Consider the following 15,746-nt stretch of genomic DNA (forward strand, 5'->3'; position numbering starts at 1 on the left):
CAGCATCCTGCTCTCACAGTGGCTGACCAAATGCCTACTGGAAACCTGCAAGCTGGACATGAGTGCAACAGCACTCTGCCCACCTGCAGTTCCCAGCCTCTCCCATATCGCCTGGCTCCGCTTGCCTCACTGCCACCAGCCCAACAGGGTTGGCATGGTGGGCGCTGGGAAAGGGGGTTCTGCTCAGTGCTCATGGGGTTTTCCTCTCCTTCCACTCTGTGGCCAAGGGGACAGGGAGGAGGCCAGGAGCTGTGCTGGAGGGTGGAGGTTTCTGGGGGAGCCCGTGCTGGGGTATGTGCCAGGCTGAGGAGAGAGGTTCCTTCGGGTCCTTTCGATGGCTTCTCTCGGGGGGGGGGGGCATCCACACTGACTTGGGGTAAGGAAGCAGCGGCAGCTCAGCCTTTGAAGCTGCCTCCAGTTTATTGCCCTCTCCAGCTCCTGGCTCAGAGCTCAGTGAGATGGGGCTGAAAGTTGGACCGTCTCCAACTTTGAATAACAAAACCAAACCCTGCATTCCATTGCGTACTACCAGAAAAAAAGCACTGGGGATCAGTAAACCTGTCCAGTTTGCTTTCTCTCTGTTTCTCATTCTCCCCATCTCGCGTTTATTTTGCCACTTCAGTTTGTGATTTTTTTAATTGATTAATTAATTTCTCAGGCATCTACTGCTCAAATTAGTCTCAGTGGGACTTGCAACATAAGTGTGTGTGTGTGTGTAAGTGGTTAAGAGCCCATAGTCCTTCTAAATACCTGAATATCTGAGGGTCAGTCAATGGTCTTTATCAGGAAGGCTGAACATGAGTACGGGGAGGCTTGTCTCTTCTCTTCCCTGACTAGAACACGGGTAGTAGCAAGCGGCCAAATACCTAGCAATTGTCTAGTTCAGCCCTAAAAAACATTGCAATTGGAATGATTTTATGGTTTTAAAATTATTCACTATTATTATTTTATTTGAATGTTGTCATGAAAATTCACCAGCATTTTAATGTGAATTTTGCCTAACATGCACCTTTTTAAAAATGCAATTTTAAAAATACAAAAAAGCAATGTCCCCTAATATAGTTTACTTTTGCACATTATTTTCACTAATACTTTCATCTTTGTACACACATTACCTTAGTAACTTTCTGTACCCAGTACTTGGCTGAAGAACTGCATTGTGAAATTCAGAAAAGTGAGAAACTTGAACAACGGCTTTGTTTTGGTTTATGTATCATTTCAGGAACTGAAGATTAGAAAAGTTTGCCTCTAAATGCAAACTGAACCACAGCCCTCCAACTGTAATGCAACACTAAAATATCTACTTTGCTTATTTATTCTTTTATCCTGGCCTTTTGCTCCAGGTTGAAACAATCTGGGTGTTTCTATTTACCAACTTCCATTTGGGTGTGGGGCAAACAACAGAGAAAGAAGGAGAAACGAGCATGTTGGTCTCTATCTTATGGGGACCTTTGAACTGAAACAAAACAGCAATTTCAGAAGCAGCACCAGCAGAATAACAAAGCAACGTGACGCCTCTGCCGTTTAGCTTCCTTTCAAACTGATTTCAAGGGCTCCACTCTGTACATCTGTACCATCTAAAATCGATTCTGCCCACCCCACAAAGCATCCCCTCTCAAACTAGGGATTCCATTGATCGTTCACAGAGCACCCTTTCCCAGCCCAAATGAATGAATGTTGACGAAAGGTGGCTGTAAGCCTGCGGTAGTAATGGTTGGAGGTGTGCTTAAAATCAGTCTGCTTGCTTCCTCTCTCCCTCCCGCCTTTTTTTTTTTTTTTGCATCTGTTCTCTGCTTTTATGGCTGGATGGGTTTATTTTTTTACGGTTCAGTGTTCTTTCCATTTGTTTTGCTTGTATTAGTCATTTATAACGTGACATCGGCGGGCGGAAAGCAAAGCTGCCATTTGGATGCAGAACACAGCAGTCGCAGGGAGCTGGTGAAACAACAGTCTACAGCCTCATGTATTAGCAACAGTAGAGATCAGAGAAATCCTCAGGGGCCAATTCTTCAGCCAGCTTTATGAGCATTTCTCCCCAACTTGACTTGTCAACTCTTGGAAGCTTGCATGTGTAAGTTTCATTTGCAGGCGGTAGCTCAGTGGTAGAGTACCTGCCTTGCAAGACGAAGGCCCCCAGTTCTCTCAGGTAGGGCTAGGGATGTCTCCCGTCTCAAACAGGGGAGAGCTTCTGCTAGCCAGAGTAGACATAAGAAGAGCCTTCAAGATCGACCCAATGGCCAGTCTAGTCCAAAATCCTCCTCTCACAGTAGCCAACCAAATGCCTGTGGGAAGCCCAAACGCAGGACACGGGCACAACAGCTCTCCTGCCTCTTGTGGTTACCAGCAATTCAGAAGCAGGCTGCCTCCAACAGTGGAATACAATAATGAACTAGATGCATCAGTGGTCTGACCTCAGTATAAGGTGGCTAAGAAGAATTCACAGGAATTTACCCAAACATATCCTGGGATATAGCTGTGCCTGGACCCGGGTGCCTCAACATGGGACTCCCAGCAGTCAGGCCCTGGTGCCTTGCATCACCAGCAGTCTGTTTCCATATCAAGCCTGGAATACTGAGCTCTGTGCTTTGAAGGGGCAGTACCAGACTGCCCAAGTAGTGTGTCAGCTGACTTCCAGGACCAATCCTCGTCCACCAGGCCCTATAAAAAGAGAGCAGGGCTGCCTTACCCCAGGTATGGTGAAGAAGCCCACCTCAGGGAGCAGATTTTGAAGCACAGAATTGGGGTGGGGTGGGGAGCAGAATTTGCCAACTTCTTAAATTTATTATATAATTTTTAACACCATGGGATTAAAATTTTCAGATTCCTTAGCACCAGGAACCAAACTGTCTTGGGTTATCTCTGAGAGAAAGGAGAGGGTGAGGTCATTGGGACTGCAGGCATCAACTGAATCTCCAAGAGGATTAGACAAACTTGTGTAGGATGAGGTTATCAGTGCATATTTTAGGATAAAATGCATTTAGAAATGCATACATTGAGAGAAAATACATATTTACATTTTGCGGGGGTGATATTACATATTCATATATTAAAATATGAATTTGGGCCTGGATTAAAAAAAAAACAGATCAATGTGCATGGCAATGCAGCAAAACATATTTATGAAGGGCCAAACAGAAAACGACACATATAGGTAGTAGGGTGATCTGCCCACACCTAAAAAATCACAAATCTTCCAGAAAGGCATTAAGTTGGGGCAAACTTTGCTACTGGCTGGCTACAGTCAATGACTGATAGCCCTAATGGCTTTGATTTGACCCCATTGCTGGAGGCAACATGCATCTGAATACCAGTGGCTGGGAACTGTGAGTGGAGAGAGTCCTGTGGGACTCAGGCTCTGCTTGTTGGAGCAGAGGACTGCACTAGATGAGCCTTTGGTACTGATCCAACAAGGCTGTTCTTAAGTTCATCAACAATATCACTTTGTCAGCTGTGGTGATTTGACAGTAACGAGGCCAGCAATATATCCCATGAAAGGCTCGACATCTATCTATCTATCTTGCACAGGAGACCCTTTCAGTACAGCTAAGCTATTAGTGCCTAATTAGTTAATAATAATAATAATAATAATAATAATAATAATAATAATAATAAATATGTTGCTTAGCTTCCCCTTCTCTGTCCATTTGCAGCCACATCAATTTCCCTACTGAGGGCTCGGATAGGTCTTTCTGTTTATCAGAGACTGAAGGCTGTGGTACTCTGTAGCAAACCTCTCCTGGCTTCTTGTCTTCATTAGCAAAGTTGCACTCTGGGAGTTTCCAACAGCGGTGCAACTTTAACAGCTCTGAGCGATGTGTGAGATTTCAGAAGAGCATACTTTGCCTTTGGTGGGCTTTTGCGCACTGAACCGCATTGCGCCCGTGCTCATTACTGTCAAAGGTTAGACAGAGCAACAGATTAAGGAAAGAGAGAATAAATCCTCACCATCAGCTGCTTGATCGTCGGGTGCTCCTCTGTTTCTCTGCCTGAGGCAGACTCCTTGTGAACAATTTCAACGCGGATATCGTTCTTGGCAGAAACCACACCTTTCAGATCTAAACAAAAGAGCAAGAGAGTAAAAGTTATCACCCCACAAAGCTGCTCCATAACATTACACGGATCCTAGCAGAATAGCAGTAGTGTCTACCTCTGCCCGCATAGTTTTACACATTAAACTTTAACAAAAATATCTTCATTCAGCTAAAATGCAACCTTGACCTTTTGATTAGAAATGCTAACCACCTTGCAGAGAAATGCTGCTGTTTAAACTATTAGCCCAACGTAAAGGTAAAGGTAAAGGTAAAGGGACACCTGACCATTAGGTGCAGTCGTGGCTGACTCTGGGGTTGCGGCGCTCATCTTGCTTTATTGGCCAAGGGAGCCAGCGTACAGCTTCCAGGTCATGTGGCCAGCATGACTAAGCCGCTTCTGGCGAACCAGAGCAGCGCATGGAAATGCCGTTTACCTTCCCGCCAGAGCAGTACCTATTTATCTACTTGCACTTTGACGTGCTTTCGAACTGCTAGGTTGGCAGGAGCAGGGACCGAGCAACGGGAGCTCACCCCGTGGCGGGGATTCGAACCACCAACCTTCTGATCGGCAAGTCCTAGGCTCTGTGATTTAACCCACAGCGCCACCCGTGTCCCATTAGCCTGACGTAGGGACCCTATAAAGAAAAAAAAGCAAGGAAGTACCCAGTCTCTGATTATTTCCAAACATTATCCAGTTCCCTCTATGTTAGTTTACCACAAACAAAAGCCTAATTTGCACCTCATTCACTTGCCAGAGCATGGAGTCTCCATCAGTTATCCTGGTGCTCTGGCAATGAGATTATTGCTCCTGCTTTGGAAAAACAACAACCCAGTACTGCACTCCTCCAAATTCTCCCTCTAACACACCCCTGCATGGCATGCCTTTCTCTGGAGCTTTGACTTAGTGCGACTTTCATCTTCTAGGAAACTGTTTTCTCACCTGCCATTGTACCCTAGTGTACTGGACAGAATTCCGGGAGGAATTATAGGGCAGAGCTGGGGAAACTCAGAGTCGGGGGCCAAATGTGGCCCTCCAGGCATCTCTATCTGGTTCTCAGGACTCTCCCCACACAACACCTCAGCCAGACCCCATGACTCCCAGGCCACATAAAATTTACATGTGTTGCTCCATACATTTTGTATTCTTGTCCGACCCATTCATGGCATATGGCTCCCAGAACTGGGGGGGGGGGGGTGTCCCCATCCTTGTTCTATGGCATAGATGTGATTTATGTAGGGACTCTAGAAAACAGCTCAGTATTGCTCCCCGGTACTGGCCATGGCTCTCCAGGGTTTCACACAGGATTTGAATCTCACACCTTCTGCATGCAAAGCATGACTTGCTTAAGCTATTAAACCTCTTGAACTAAGAATACAACCAAGACCACACAGTCTATGAGACCCATAAAGACAGGTGAATCCCCATTCAACAATGTGTGCCTTTTTTTAAAAAAAAACCCTTTCACTACAATATAACAAACATTGCAATAATAAGACAGCAATCATAAACAAGTTTAAATCCCCATGACTCTAATATGTTTTAATTCTTTTAATTATGAATTTTTTAGCTGTTGTAACCTGCTCTGGGACTTGCTGATGAAGGGCAGGTAATAAATACAACAACAACAACAACAACAACAACACACTAGCACATTCCAGGATTGCATGGGCATCTGATATCTAAGTAAATTATATGGGGATTTGTTAATCATTAAAATATTTCACTGTGCTATAGTTGTTAGTTTATTTCTTTATGCCTGATTTTTCCCTTAGGTAATACAAACGTACTGGGGTGTTAGGGGTGTGGAAAACTGTGCTCCTTCTGGGGTAGTTTGTCCACTTTTGGTCCCCAACCTGCACTCAGCTCTTGTTAGTGGCTCCTTGAAACTGTCAGCATGTGACAGTGGTGACACCCTGGGAAACGGCTTAGACTGGCTGGCTAACCCAGGTGAAGGTAGCCGATGGGTCTTAAATCCTTGGTGAGTTAGAGACTTCCCCCACATGTGAAGACAGGCTCTGGTGGACTGAGAAGATAAGGCCAATAGTGGGTCCAGTGGTCAATAAGGTGTTTTCTGCATGTGCTGTAGAGGGAAATGGGATGCAGATGAGGCTTGTTAACCTGGGAAGCTAGGAGAAGGAAAACTCTGCCTTGTGGTCTTTGGGAGAAGAAAGAGTGAACCCTACACAAATCTGGAGTGGAGCCCCTCAGAAGCTTAGATAGCTTCTTGTATGCCTCTTTCTGGCAACTCCTACAGCCAAGCTAGTAACATATTGCTCTGCTTTCCTTTGGACCATATTAGCAAGGCCAAGAGGGGAATCTTGTTTTCTGGGCAGCCCAGAACCTCCATACACGCTACACAGGCTTGCGTCCCGGGGGGCAACTTTGGTGTTGCTAACACAGCAACCTGAAGGCACACTCGATTGTCTCTCAAGACAGATGGATGTCAACAACAACAAGGTCGGGGCTGATCAGAACTGTAGTCCAAACATCTGGAGGCTGCTAAGTTGGAGAAAGCTGTAATAGAACCTTTCCAAAATGAGGAGGTGAGTGGCAGGGGGACAAAAGTTTAAAGGCCCTTTGCTTATTTATTTAAGTAATAAATAGATGCTTTTTATGCCCATCTTTGCAGTTCCTGCACATCCTGGTTTGAGCCAGACGGCCAAACTGGATGTACAGAGTGTCCATATGTGCAACGTGCTCTTTGTTTGCTCAGCTATTGCATCTTAGTGAATCAGAGACATTATCTAATTAGTTAGCTGCCCAGCAAAGTAGGAATGCTGGGTATTCTCAAGGAGAGCACTGCACAGTCAGCGGCAGATGCTGAGCTGGAAGGGGATGGCCTGCTTTCATGCAGCAACTGAGAGAAAAGAAGGGCAGTGGGATTTAGCGACTTGCATTCCAGCCCCAACATCTCCCGCCAGTTTCCCAGGAGGAGAATGATGCTCTTTGAAGAGACTGTTTTTGAAAAATTAAACCAAAGATACCAAACAGCAGGCCTGAAAGGAAAGAAAATGCTTCTCTCTGTGTGTGCCTAAGATTAAAGGCAGCAGAGGAGGTAAACCTAAACAGCTCCAGGCTTTGAAGAAACAGATTGAGAAGTGGGTCTGCAATTCCTAACTGGCCTTTGTCTTTCTTAGGATCTCCCAAGCTAAGCTCCAGAGCAGGAATGGGGAACCTACAGCCCTCCAGAACATTGTTGGACCAGCTACCACCATCCCTGACTACCAGCCATACTGGCTGGGGCTGATAGGAGTTGGAGCCCAACAACATCTGGAGGGATGTAAGAAGGCATCCTTTTCTATTCTTTCCTGTATTTGTCTCATGCAGCACTGTTTTCATTCCCCTGCAGTTCACCTTCTGCCCAAACCCACCTTATTTGTCTTGCTGTCCACTGTAGTGAAATCATGTAACTTACAGACTTGAGAATTGTAGCCATGCAGGAAGAAGCAGCTCTCACTTCAGGCAGAGGTTGTGGGTTGTATTAATGGGAGATGGAACTGGACACTGGTCCAAACAGAGGACTCTGCCTCACCAACCTCAGATTGCAATCAGGCAGCCCCTCACCACCTGCCTGTCTTCTTCTTCATAGCCAGTCCTGGGGGTAGCACTAGCCTACGTAGTCTCAATTTTGCCCTTGTAGAACTCAGCAGGGAGGAGGATGGGGCAAAAATAGAATGAGTTGGCTCTGCCTCTCATTTGCTCCCTCTTTATCTGTCATTGGTTCTTGCTCCATGTACCATGTACCTTTCACTCTACAAGTCTCAGTGGGTACCAGCCACCACTGGAAAGTCTCAACCACGACTTCCAGCAACTTCTTCTGTTCAAGCCTTGTTGAAATGAATGGGAACTGTGGGGCTGGCACAGGAGAAGGTCTCCATGGGCTGTGCTCCTTGCTAATTCGTGGGAGAGGAAGCCATTTGTGTTTGTCCTCTCAGGCAGTGATATATCTTGAGCCATTTCTGAATGCCGCCAGTCTGTTTGCTTAAAGGTGCATGCAAACTGGCATCCTGTTAAGCTTTTGCAAACTGGCATCCTATTAAGCATGTATGGAATTGGGCTGTATTTAGTCATTTCTGTTGGTGTCCTTGATTTCCCGTTTGATTGCAAAAAATAATAATCATCCTTAAAAAATGGGGTCAGGGGGAAAGAGAGACCTGAAAAGTCTTCAGCATTTTTCTCATCACATCCTGCAGATTGCAGCTGGGGGACTTAACAACTTGAGCGACTCGGCAAAAGGGGGCACTTTACAACCTAATCTGGAGACACATTGGAATGGGAGTTGTTTTGAAATCCCTATAAATAATGCATGCTTTCAAGTGACAGGCTATGAATCATCTCTTTGGCTGGTTTTTTGAAAGATGGAATACTTTATAGGAGGCACTAACTCAAGTGTTCATGTGTCTGCTGTTCAGTCTATCATCCAAACAAGAGGATGCTTGTGGCTTCCAAGAGGCAGAGAGATAGCAGAGATGTTGAAAGAGAGGGAAGGGTATGGGGCAGGACCCTGGTGCCAACTTGCACTTTCCATCTCATTATTGCTCCAAAGAGGCCCACACTCAAGACCTCCACAATGCTGCTTCCATTCATAAGCACTGAAACAAACATGTAGGAAGAATTACTTGCAGCGAAAGAGGATTTAACACAGGTGGCACAGGGCAGCCGGCACAAAAGAATCTTCAGCAATGGCCATACAAAATGGCTACCATCCCCAAGCTGGTGCACTCCAGATGTTTTGAACTACAACTCCCACCATTCCTGACCATTGGCCATGCTGTTTAGGGCTGATGGGAGTTGGAGTCCAACAGCATCAAGAGGCTGCCAGGTTGGGGAAGATTGATACGTGGTGTTTAGCATTTATAGTGCCTGAGGTGCCAGCACATAATGGCTGCCATGGGCAGCAGAAAAAGAGGTGCCCATGCTCTGTACCAGTGAGTTTCATCACAATAAAAGCACTGCAGCCAATCATTTTGTTTTCATCCCAAAGCTGAAGAAAGGCATGCAAATGCTTGTCCAGCAAGGAAATGCAGAGGGGAAAAATATAGGTCCCTTAGTTGTCACAAGGTAAAAAAAAAAAATCAAGGTTACTAGTACCTGGAGTGTGTCTGAATTAGCATCCCTTCCTCCAGGGCAAAGGCTCCTTAATTGATAACCTGGTGCCACCAGCCAAATCAATACTTAATTTACTGATTTTCTTATACCTTTTTCTTGATAATGTGTTCTGAGACCACTGTTGGCCTATCCTCCAGGCATCTACTAGTAATGGGTTTATGAACACATCAAGATGGAATTTTCCAAGCTTCATGATGCAGGGAAAGCATTTATCCCTTCTGGTTTTGTCCCCTTTTTCTTTCTTGTAGTTTATTGCTTCTTCCTGTTCTCTGTCCAAGAGTAGAAATAATGTCCTGAGCGCCAAAAGCCTCAGCATTTAATCACAATGAAAAGCCAATTACGGCCTCATAGAGTCCTCTCTTAGGGACGTTACTCCTTAAATAACTTGTGGCTTGTAATGTCATCCAGGAAACAACAACAGATGTGTATTAAGCCCGTTAAAATATGTCCCCTGAGGAATCTCTCTGCTTACTGTATACATAATTTGCTTGTGATGCCTTTTGCTTCCTCTCATTAAAACGGGAGTGAGAATCGCCTTCTGTGATACCTGCTCTACCGCCCGTGACCCGTCATTAGCTTAGTCAGGCTTTTCCTGATTCCTAGCCAAGAAATTTGAGGCTGTGAGCAAGCAGATTTCAAGAGTGTTTTTGCTTCAGGATGGAGGAGCCCCCAACCACTGACTGCTGAGTCACCTAGTTGGGGCTCTGGTAAACCTTTATTGAGGTGGTTCCCCATGGTACCTGCTAATGCATTTGCAGGGTCACCTAGTGGTACCCCTGGGAAATCAATGCACAATGCATTTGACCATAAAGAAGCTAGGCTGTGATTTGGAGCAGTTCCAAAAATAAAAATAAAAATAAAAATAAATAATTTCTCTGCTTCCCTTGGGAGACAAATCCACACACTCTCCATAGCAGTTAATTCATTTTTTTCAAAAGTACATTAAGATTTCTAAAAGAATACACAATCCATAAAAGAGAGAGGAGGAGGGAAATCATACTATTCACTACCACAACACATTATCCCAAAAGTAGTTAAACTAGAAATAAATGGTTTTCTACATTATAATTGGCTAGGTACTTCATGCAGAAAGCAGATGATCTAAATTTCCATTAGTGCCAAAATAGCTATTTCAGAAAGTTACAAGCTTTGCCTATGTTAACTGAAACGTATCTGATCCCTCTCAGTTTTCCCAGGTCCTAACAAAATTTGCTAATTTAATTAATGGTGGAGTTTCTCCTCATCTATTGATCGGATTGCTGAGGTTTTCCATGACTTCACTAACTTCCATGACTGCCCAGTTTTAAAAGGTGTCAAGTCTAGATTCTAAGGCTTGTTTGTCTGTCCAAGCATCCCCCAACCTGGAGCCAACAGCAAAAGGGTATATGTAAGATGGAAATGGAGACCAACAGCTCATTGGGGATTGCATTTGACTGTGTTGCTGGGGTGGGGGGGAGATTTTCTTTAAAAAAACAACATTGGAATCTACAGCAGCAATATATATTATATGAGTTGAGTGCTTGCTCTACGTATCCTTCCAATTTTGAATCAGAAATATTGTGCACCTCTTTGAGAAATGCCACCCCAAGGTGTATTTACAAGTACAGCTCTATGGAAAAATTGTTGTGCTGGAATTGGCCAATAGACAATAGACTGATGTTTTTGTTTACAAGTATATCCAGATTAGTCTACCCATCATTTTTCCTACGCAACATCTCTGGCTGCTTGAAAGCCAGAATTCTTTCATGCAGAACAAAGTCTGCTGCACAGGGCGATTTCCAGCCCCAAACGCATCTTGTGTGCTGTTTGTTGAATGGCAAATGCTTGTGTAGGTCTTCTCTGGAGATGGGATAGCATCTGCTGCCCAGGCAGGTGTCCCCCAGAAAGCTACTTCTACAAACTGGACGGACTCTTTCCCTCCCTACTCTCGCCCAGAGAAGGGAACAGATAATGTTTGAGGAGGTTGCCAGGAAGAAGACGTTATGAGAGACAGATGGCCATATGGTGGCAAATGTGCCATGCTGAGCATTGGTATTCTATGTGTTTTCCTCATCTGAGCAGCATATTTTGCAAGCAGTGAGGGATGTAAGACAAAACACTTCTCTGAGGATATCCTCTGTGGTTATGGAAGCATGGTTGCACACTCCTATTTTAGAGAAAAAGCCATTACACTGCAGAGGGATGGTGGGTGTCTCACACAACTCAAAAAGTTGTCCCAAAAAACTGCAAAGTTCAAAAGTCTACTGAGGCCAAGCCTAGAACCTACAGGAGGTTTGAATGGGTGATGTGAGGTATCAGGCAATGACATCAGCTGTGTTTTCCCCAGTGCTAGCCATAAGACCTTTGCCAACAAAGGTCCGTATAGTTAAAGCCATGGTTTTCCCAGTAGTGATGTATGGAAGTGAGAGCTGGACCATAAAGAAGGCTGATCGCCGAAGAATTGATGCTTTTGAATTATGGTGCTGGAGGAGACTCTTGAGAGTCCCATGGATTGCAAGAAGATCAAACCTCTCCATTCTGAAGGAAATCAGCCCTGAGTGCTCACTGGAAGGACAGATCCTGAAGCTGAGGCTCCAGTACTTTGGCCACCTTATGAGATGAGAAGACTCCCTGGAAAAGACCCTGATGTTGGGAAAGATGGAGGACACAAGGAGAAGGGGACGACAGAGGACGAGATGGTTGGACAGTGTTCTCGAAGCTACCAGCATGAGTTTGACCAAACTGCGGGAGGCAGTGGAAGACAGGAGTTCCTGGTGTGCTCTGGTCCATGGGGTCACGAAGAGTCGGACACAACTAAACGACTAAACAACAACAGCCATAAGAGAGACTGGCTGGGAGTGAGGATCACTTCCCAAGGAAGAATCTCTCCACTAATGAGGTTGCTTCCTCTGAGCCTGGCTTATGGATCTTTGATGACGAGTCTCTGATAACACTGAAGATGACCCAGCTCTCCTGAGACTGGGGTTCACTTTGCATCATCTCTGCTTTGACACATCCCACTGCTATTACACCAATGAGTTGGCGCTCAAGGGATATCCCTGCCAGTCTCAAGTCTTAGTGGTACTTGCTGGGCTTGTGGCACAAATCCTACTGTGGAGTCAGCTGGCCCATCAATGGATATGCCGTTTTCTTCAGCAGAGTGCACACCTTCAATTTTCAGCTACTTTTAAATCGTAAACACATTTACTGGAAATGTGTGGGCTCAGTAAAACTCAGACCTTTTAAATGTAAGCGTGTTCATGTTTGTTTGTGAAATTTTTTCCCAAGGGAAAACCACCTGATTGGTTGAATTGACTCTTTTTGGGAAAGCAGCAAAAACATGGGTTTTGTGTGTGTTTTTGCTACTCTTTGGGGGCTCAGTACTCATTTTTAGGAATTATCTCTTGTTTTTAGGGTGCTCTTGTTTTTATTGGTGGCTTTTACACATCTTTTAGTCAACCTTTTATCCCCCTGCCCCAACATATTCTTAGTTGCTACAGAGAGCTGATGCTAGTAATATAATCTTATAGGAACTGATCCGTTCCTCAACTCTGCAACAAATGTGTGGTCTAGAAAAAAGTTGTCCTCTGCATTTTGCATTTCTCCTAATTTTGTGATTCTCAACTGCCTGGTGCTTTCACAAGGACCACTGCCACATAACTGGAAACCTGGACCAAAACTAACAAAAGAAATTTTAATAGGGACAAATGTAAGGTTCTGCACTTAGGCAGGAACAACCAGCTGCACACATATAAGATGGAGAACACCTGACTTGCCAGTAGTACATGTGAAAAGGATCTAGGGGTCAAGCTTAAACTGAAAATCCTGTTATGCAGCAGCAGCATAGGCGCCAACTCCATGGGGCCTGAGGGGGCCCGAGCCCCCTCAAAAATTCGTTTGGGGGGGCTCTGCCCCCCCAATAATTTAAGAAAATTATTACCGTAAATTTCGCTCTATAACATGCAGATTTTTTCTCCTAAAAAGTAAGGGGAAATGTCTGTGCGTGTTATTGAGCGAATGTGTGGTCCCTGGAGCTGACTCGCCGGAGCGCAGGGGCAAAAATCAGGCAAAAATAAGATCGGGCGGGCGGGCGGGCGGAGGGAAGGCGGAAGCTGCTGCTTTCCTGCATTCTGCCTCAGGGTCTTACTGCCCACCCGCTTCTGTTGCTGCGTTTGCTCAAACTCAACAAAGAGCAGGGAATCCCCTGCCCTCCTGGCAAGCAGAGGGTTAAGGAAAGGATTGAGTCTTTCCTTCTAATTCTTTCCTAGTCACACTGCGTGCAGGCTCCAGCCCACCACCTCCTCCTCTCCGTGCTCTAGGGACTCGCAGGCAGCCGATAAACATGTAAGTGATAGAGAGAGGGCTGGCTTGGGGGGGTGACTTTTGCCTTCCTTTCCTCCCCCCCACCCCGTTAAACTCCTCCCCTGCATTCTTAGCTAGCTGCTTCTCAGCACACCCCTCTTGTGCTTCTTGTCCCTTCTGTGTTTTTCCTTCCCTCCCCATTTAAAACGTGGTGACAAAGCACGGATCCACATGGATCCTCAGGATTTTTGCATTGGGTCACCCCAAATTCACCATCAGATCACATTACATGTCCATGGCTACAGCCTGCACCAAAAAAATCACGCACCCACTGTGGCCTGGGGCCACAATGGTGCAAAAACGTGGTTACAAAGCACGGATCCACATGGATCCTCAGGATTTTTGCATTGGGTCACCCCAAATTCACCATCAGATCACATAGCATGTCCATGGCTACATCTTGCACCAAAAAAATCACGCACCCACTGTTGCCTAGGGTCACAGTGGTGCAAAAACGTACAAAGCATGGATCCACATAGATCCTCAGGATTTTTGCATTGGGCTACTCCAAACTCACTGTCAGATATTAAAAATCTTTATAAAATAGAGAATTAAATACATACAGAATGTTAAATTTTCAGTTTCGAAATATTAGTACTAGTTTAGTACTGTATTTCTATATTACTATAGTACTGTATTAGTTATTTTCAAATACTTAAATATTTTTAGGGTGTAAGACCCAATTAAAGCCCGTTATTTACATACAGTATTACAGTATTTACATACAGTATTAGGCATACTGTATTAACTTTATTAACTGTATTAAAGCATTAACTTTGAGATATTATTTTTATTTAATGAACCCTCAGCCTTATTCAAAGCAAGATTAAATTAGCTATTTCACTTATTAATCAAAGTGCTATTACTGTGCGACAGCAATATTTTATGTTTTATTCTTTTAATGATAGTTTAGGATTTATTTAAATATCATTTCAGTCTTTTCAGAGCTATATATTCACTGCTCTGTAATAGTCTATAAGCATAATTGTTACTGTAAATTAAATTAGCTTTTTACGAAAATACCGTGCGTGTTTATGTTTTGTTTCTTTTTTCAAAGCCAAAAAGTGTTTCAGGCTTGTCGAGTTTCCCGGAGTGTGGAGTTATAGAGAGTCGAGTTTTCGGGGTTCTAATGTTGATCATATGACTCTAAAATACTTTAAAAAAACTTTAAAACTCACCAATTTTCATCTAAAATTTAGAAAACTTCCCGGGGCAGGACCCCGGTATGGGCCCCCCCAATATTTTTTATAAGTCAGCGCCCCTGAGCAGCAGCAAAACAAACAAACAAAACAAGCAAACAAAAAGCTAATGCTATTCTAGGCTGCATCAACAGAAGTATAGTGTCCAGATCAAAGGAAATAATAGTACCACTCTATTCTGTCTTGGTCAGACCACACCAGGGATACTGTGTCCCTTTCTGGGCACCACAATTTGACAAGCTGGAATGTGTGCAGGGGAGGGTGACAAAGATTATCAAGGGTCTGGAAACCAAGCCATATGAGGAACAGTTGAGGAAGTTAGGTATGTTTAGCCTGGAAAAGAGGAGACTGAGGGGAGATGTGATAGCCATCTTCAAATATCTAAAGTTTGATTTCTCCTGCTCCAGAGGGTAGAGCCCAAGCCAATGGATTCAAGTTACAAGAAATGAGATTCTGACTAAACAGGAAGGGCTTTGACAGTAAAAGCTGTTCAACAGTGGAACAGACTCTCTTGGGAGGCGGTGGGTTCTCCTTCATTTGGGTTTATAAGCAGAGGTTGGATGGATGCTTTAGTTGAGATTCCTGCATTGCAGGGGGTTGGACTAGATGATTCTATCATAATGTTCATTCCACAATTGCAAGAAATTGGGATTTTAGGCCACCCCTGCACTATAAATGTAAAGCAGTATTGTATCACTTTAAGCAATCCCCCAAAGTATCTTATAATTTGTCCATTACTGCTTAAAGTGGAATGATATTACTGTAACTGTCTAGTGCAGATGGGGCACTAGTGTGGCAGCACTTATGCTCTGAAATTCCCTGACTACAGTATTGATAATAGGCAGGCACCTTTATGACACAGTTTTCACCACCTACTTATTTTATTTTGTTTTGTTTAAGCATGTTTACTCAGATATGTCGGTATACTACATACATTTGCTTTTAAAAACTGTTGATAATCCTGTATTTAGGCAATTTCATTATTTTTTGACTGTTTTAACACTTGTTTTGAGTGCATTTTTTAATGAACATTTTACACCACTTAGAGATTTCTTTTGATTAAGT

General features: G+C 44.2%; 1 protein-coding gene across 4 annotated transcripts in view; it reads right to left on the reverse strand.

Annotated features, from left to right (window-relative positions):
• KIRREL3 (kirre like nephrin family adhesion molecule 3) overlaps positions 1-15,746 on the reverse strand; it is a 747,957-nt gene that overhangs the window by 19,478 nt on the left and 712,733 nt on the right. For all 4 annotated transcript variants that reach the window (XM_081844377.1, XM_081844375.1, XM_081844378.1 and 1 more), the window contains one exon: positions 3,946-4,055. In XM_081844377.1, coding sequence (XP_081700503.1) covers positions 3,946-4,055 — 110 coding nt within the window. The remainder of the gene's footprint in view (positions 1-3,945; positions 4,056-15,746) is intronic.

The sequence above is a fragment of the Podarcis erhardii genome (assembly GCF_964252035.2).
Source record: "Podarcis erhardii genome assembly, chromosome: 16".
Classification (NCBI taxonomy): Eukaryota; Metazoa; Chordata; class Lepidosauria; order Squamata; family Lacertidae; genus Podarcis; species Podarcis erhardii.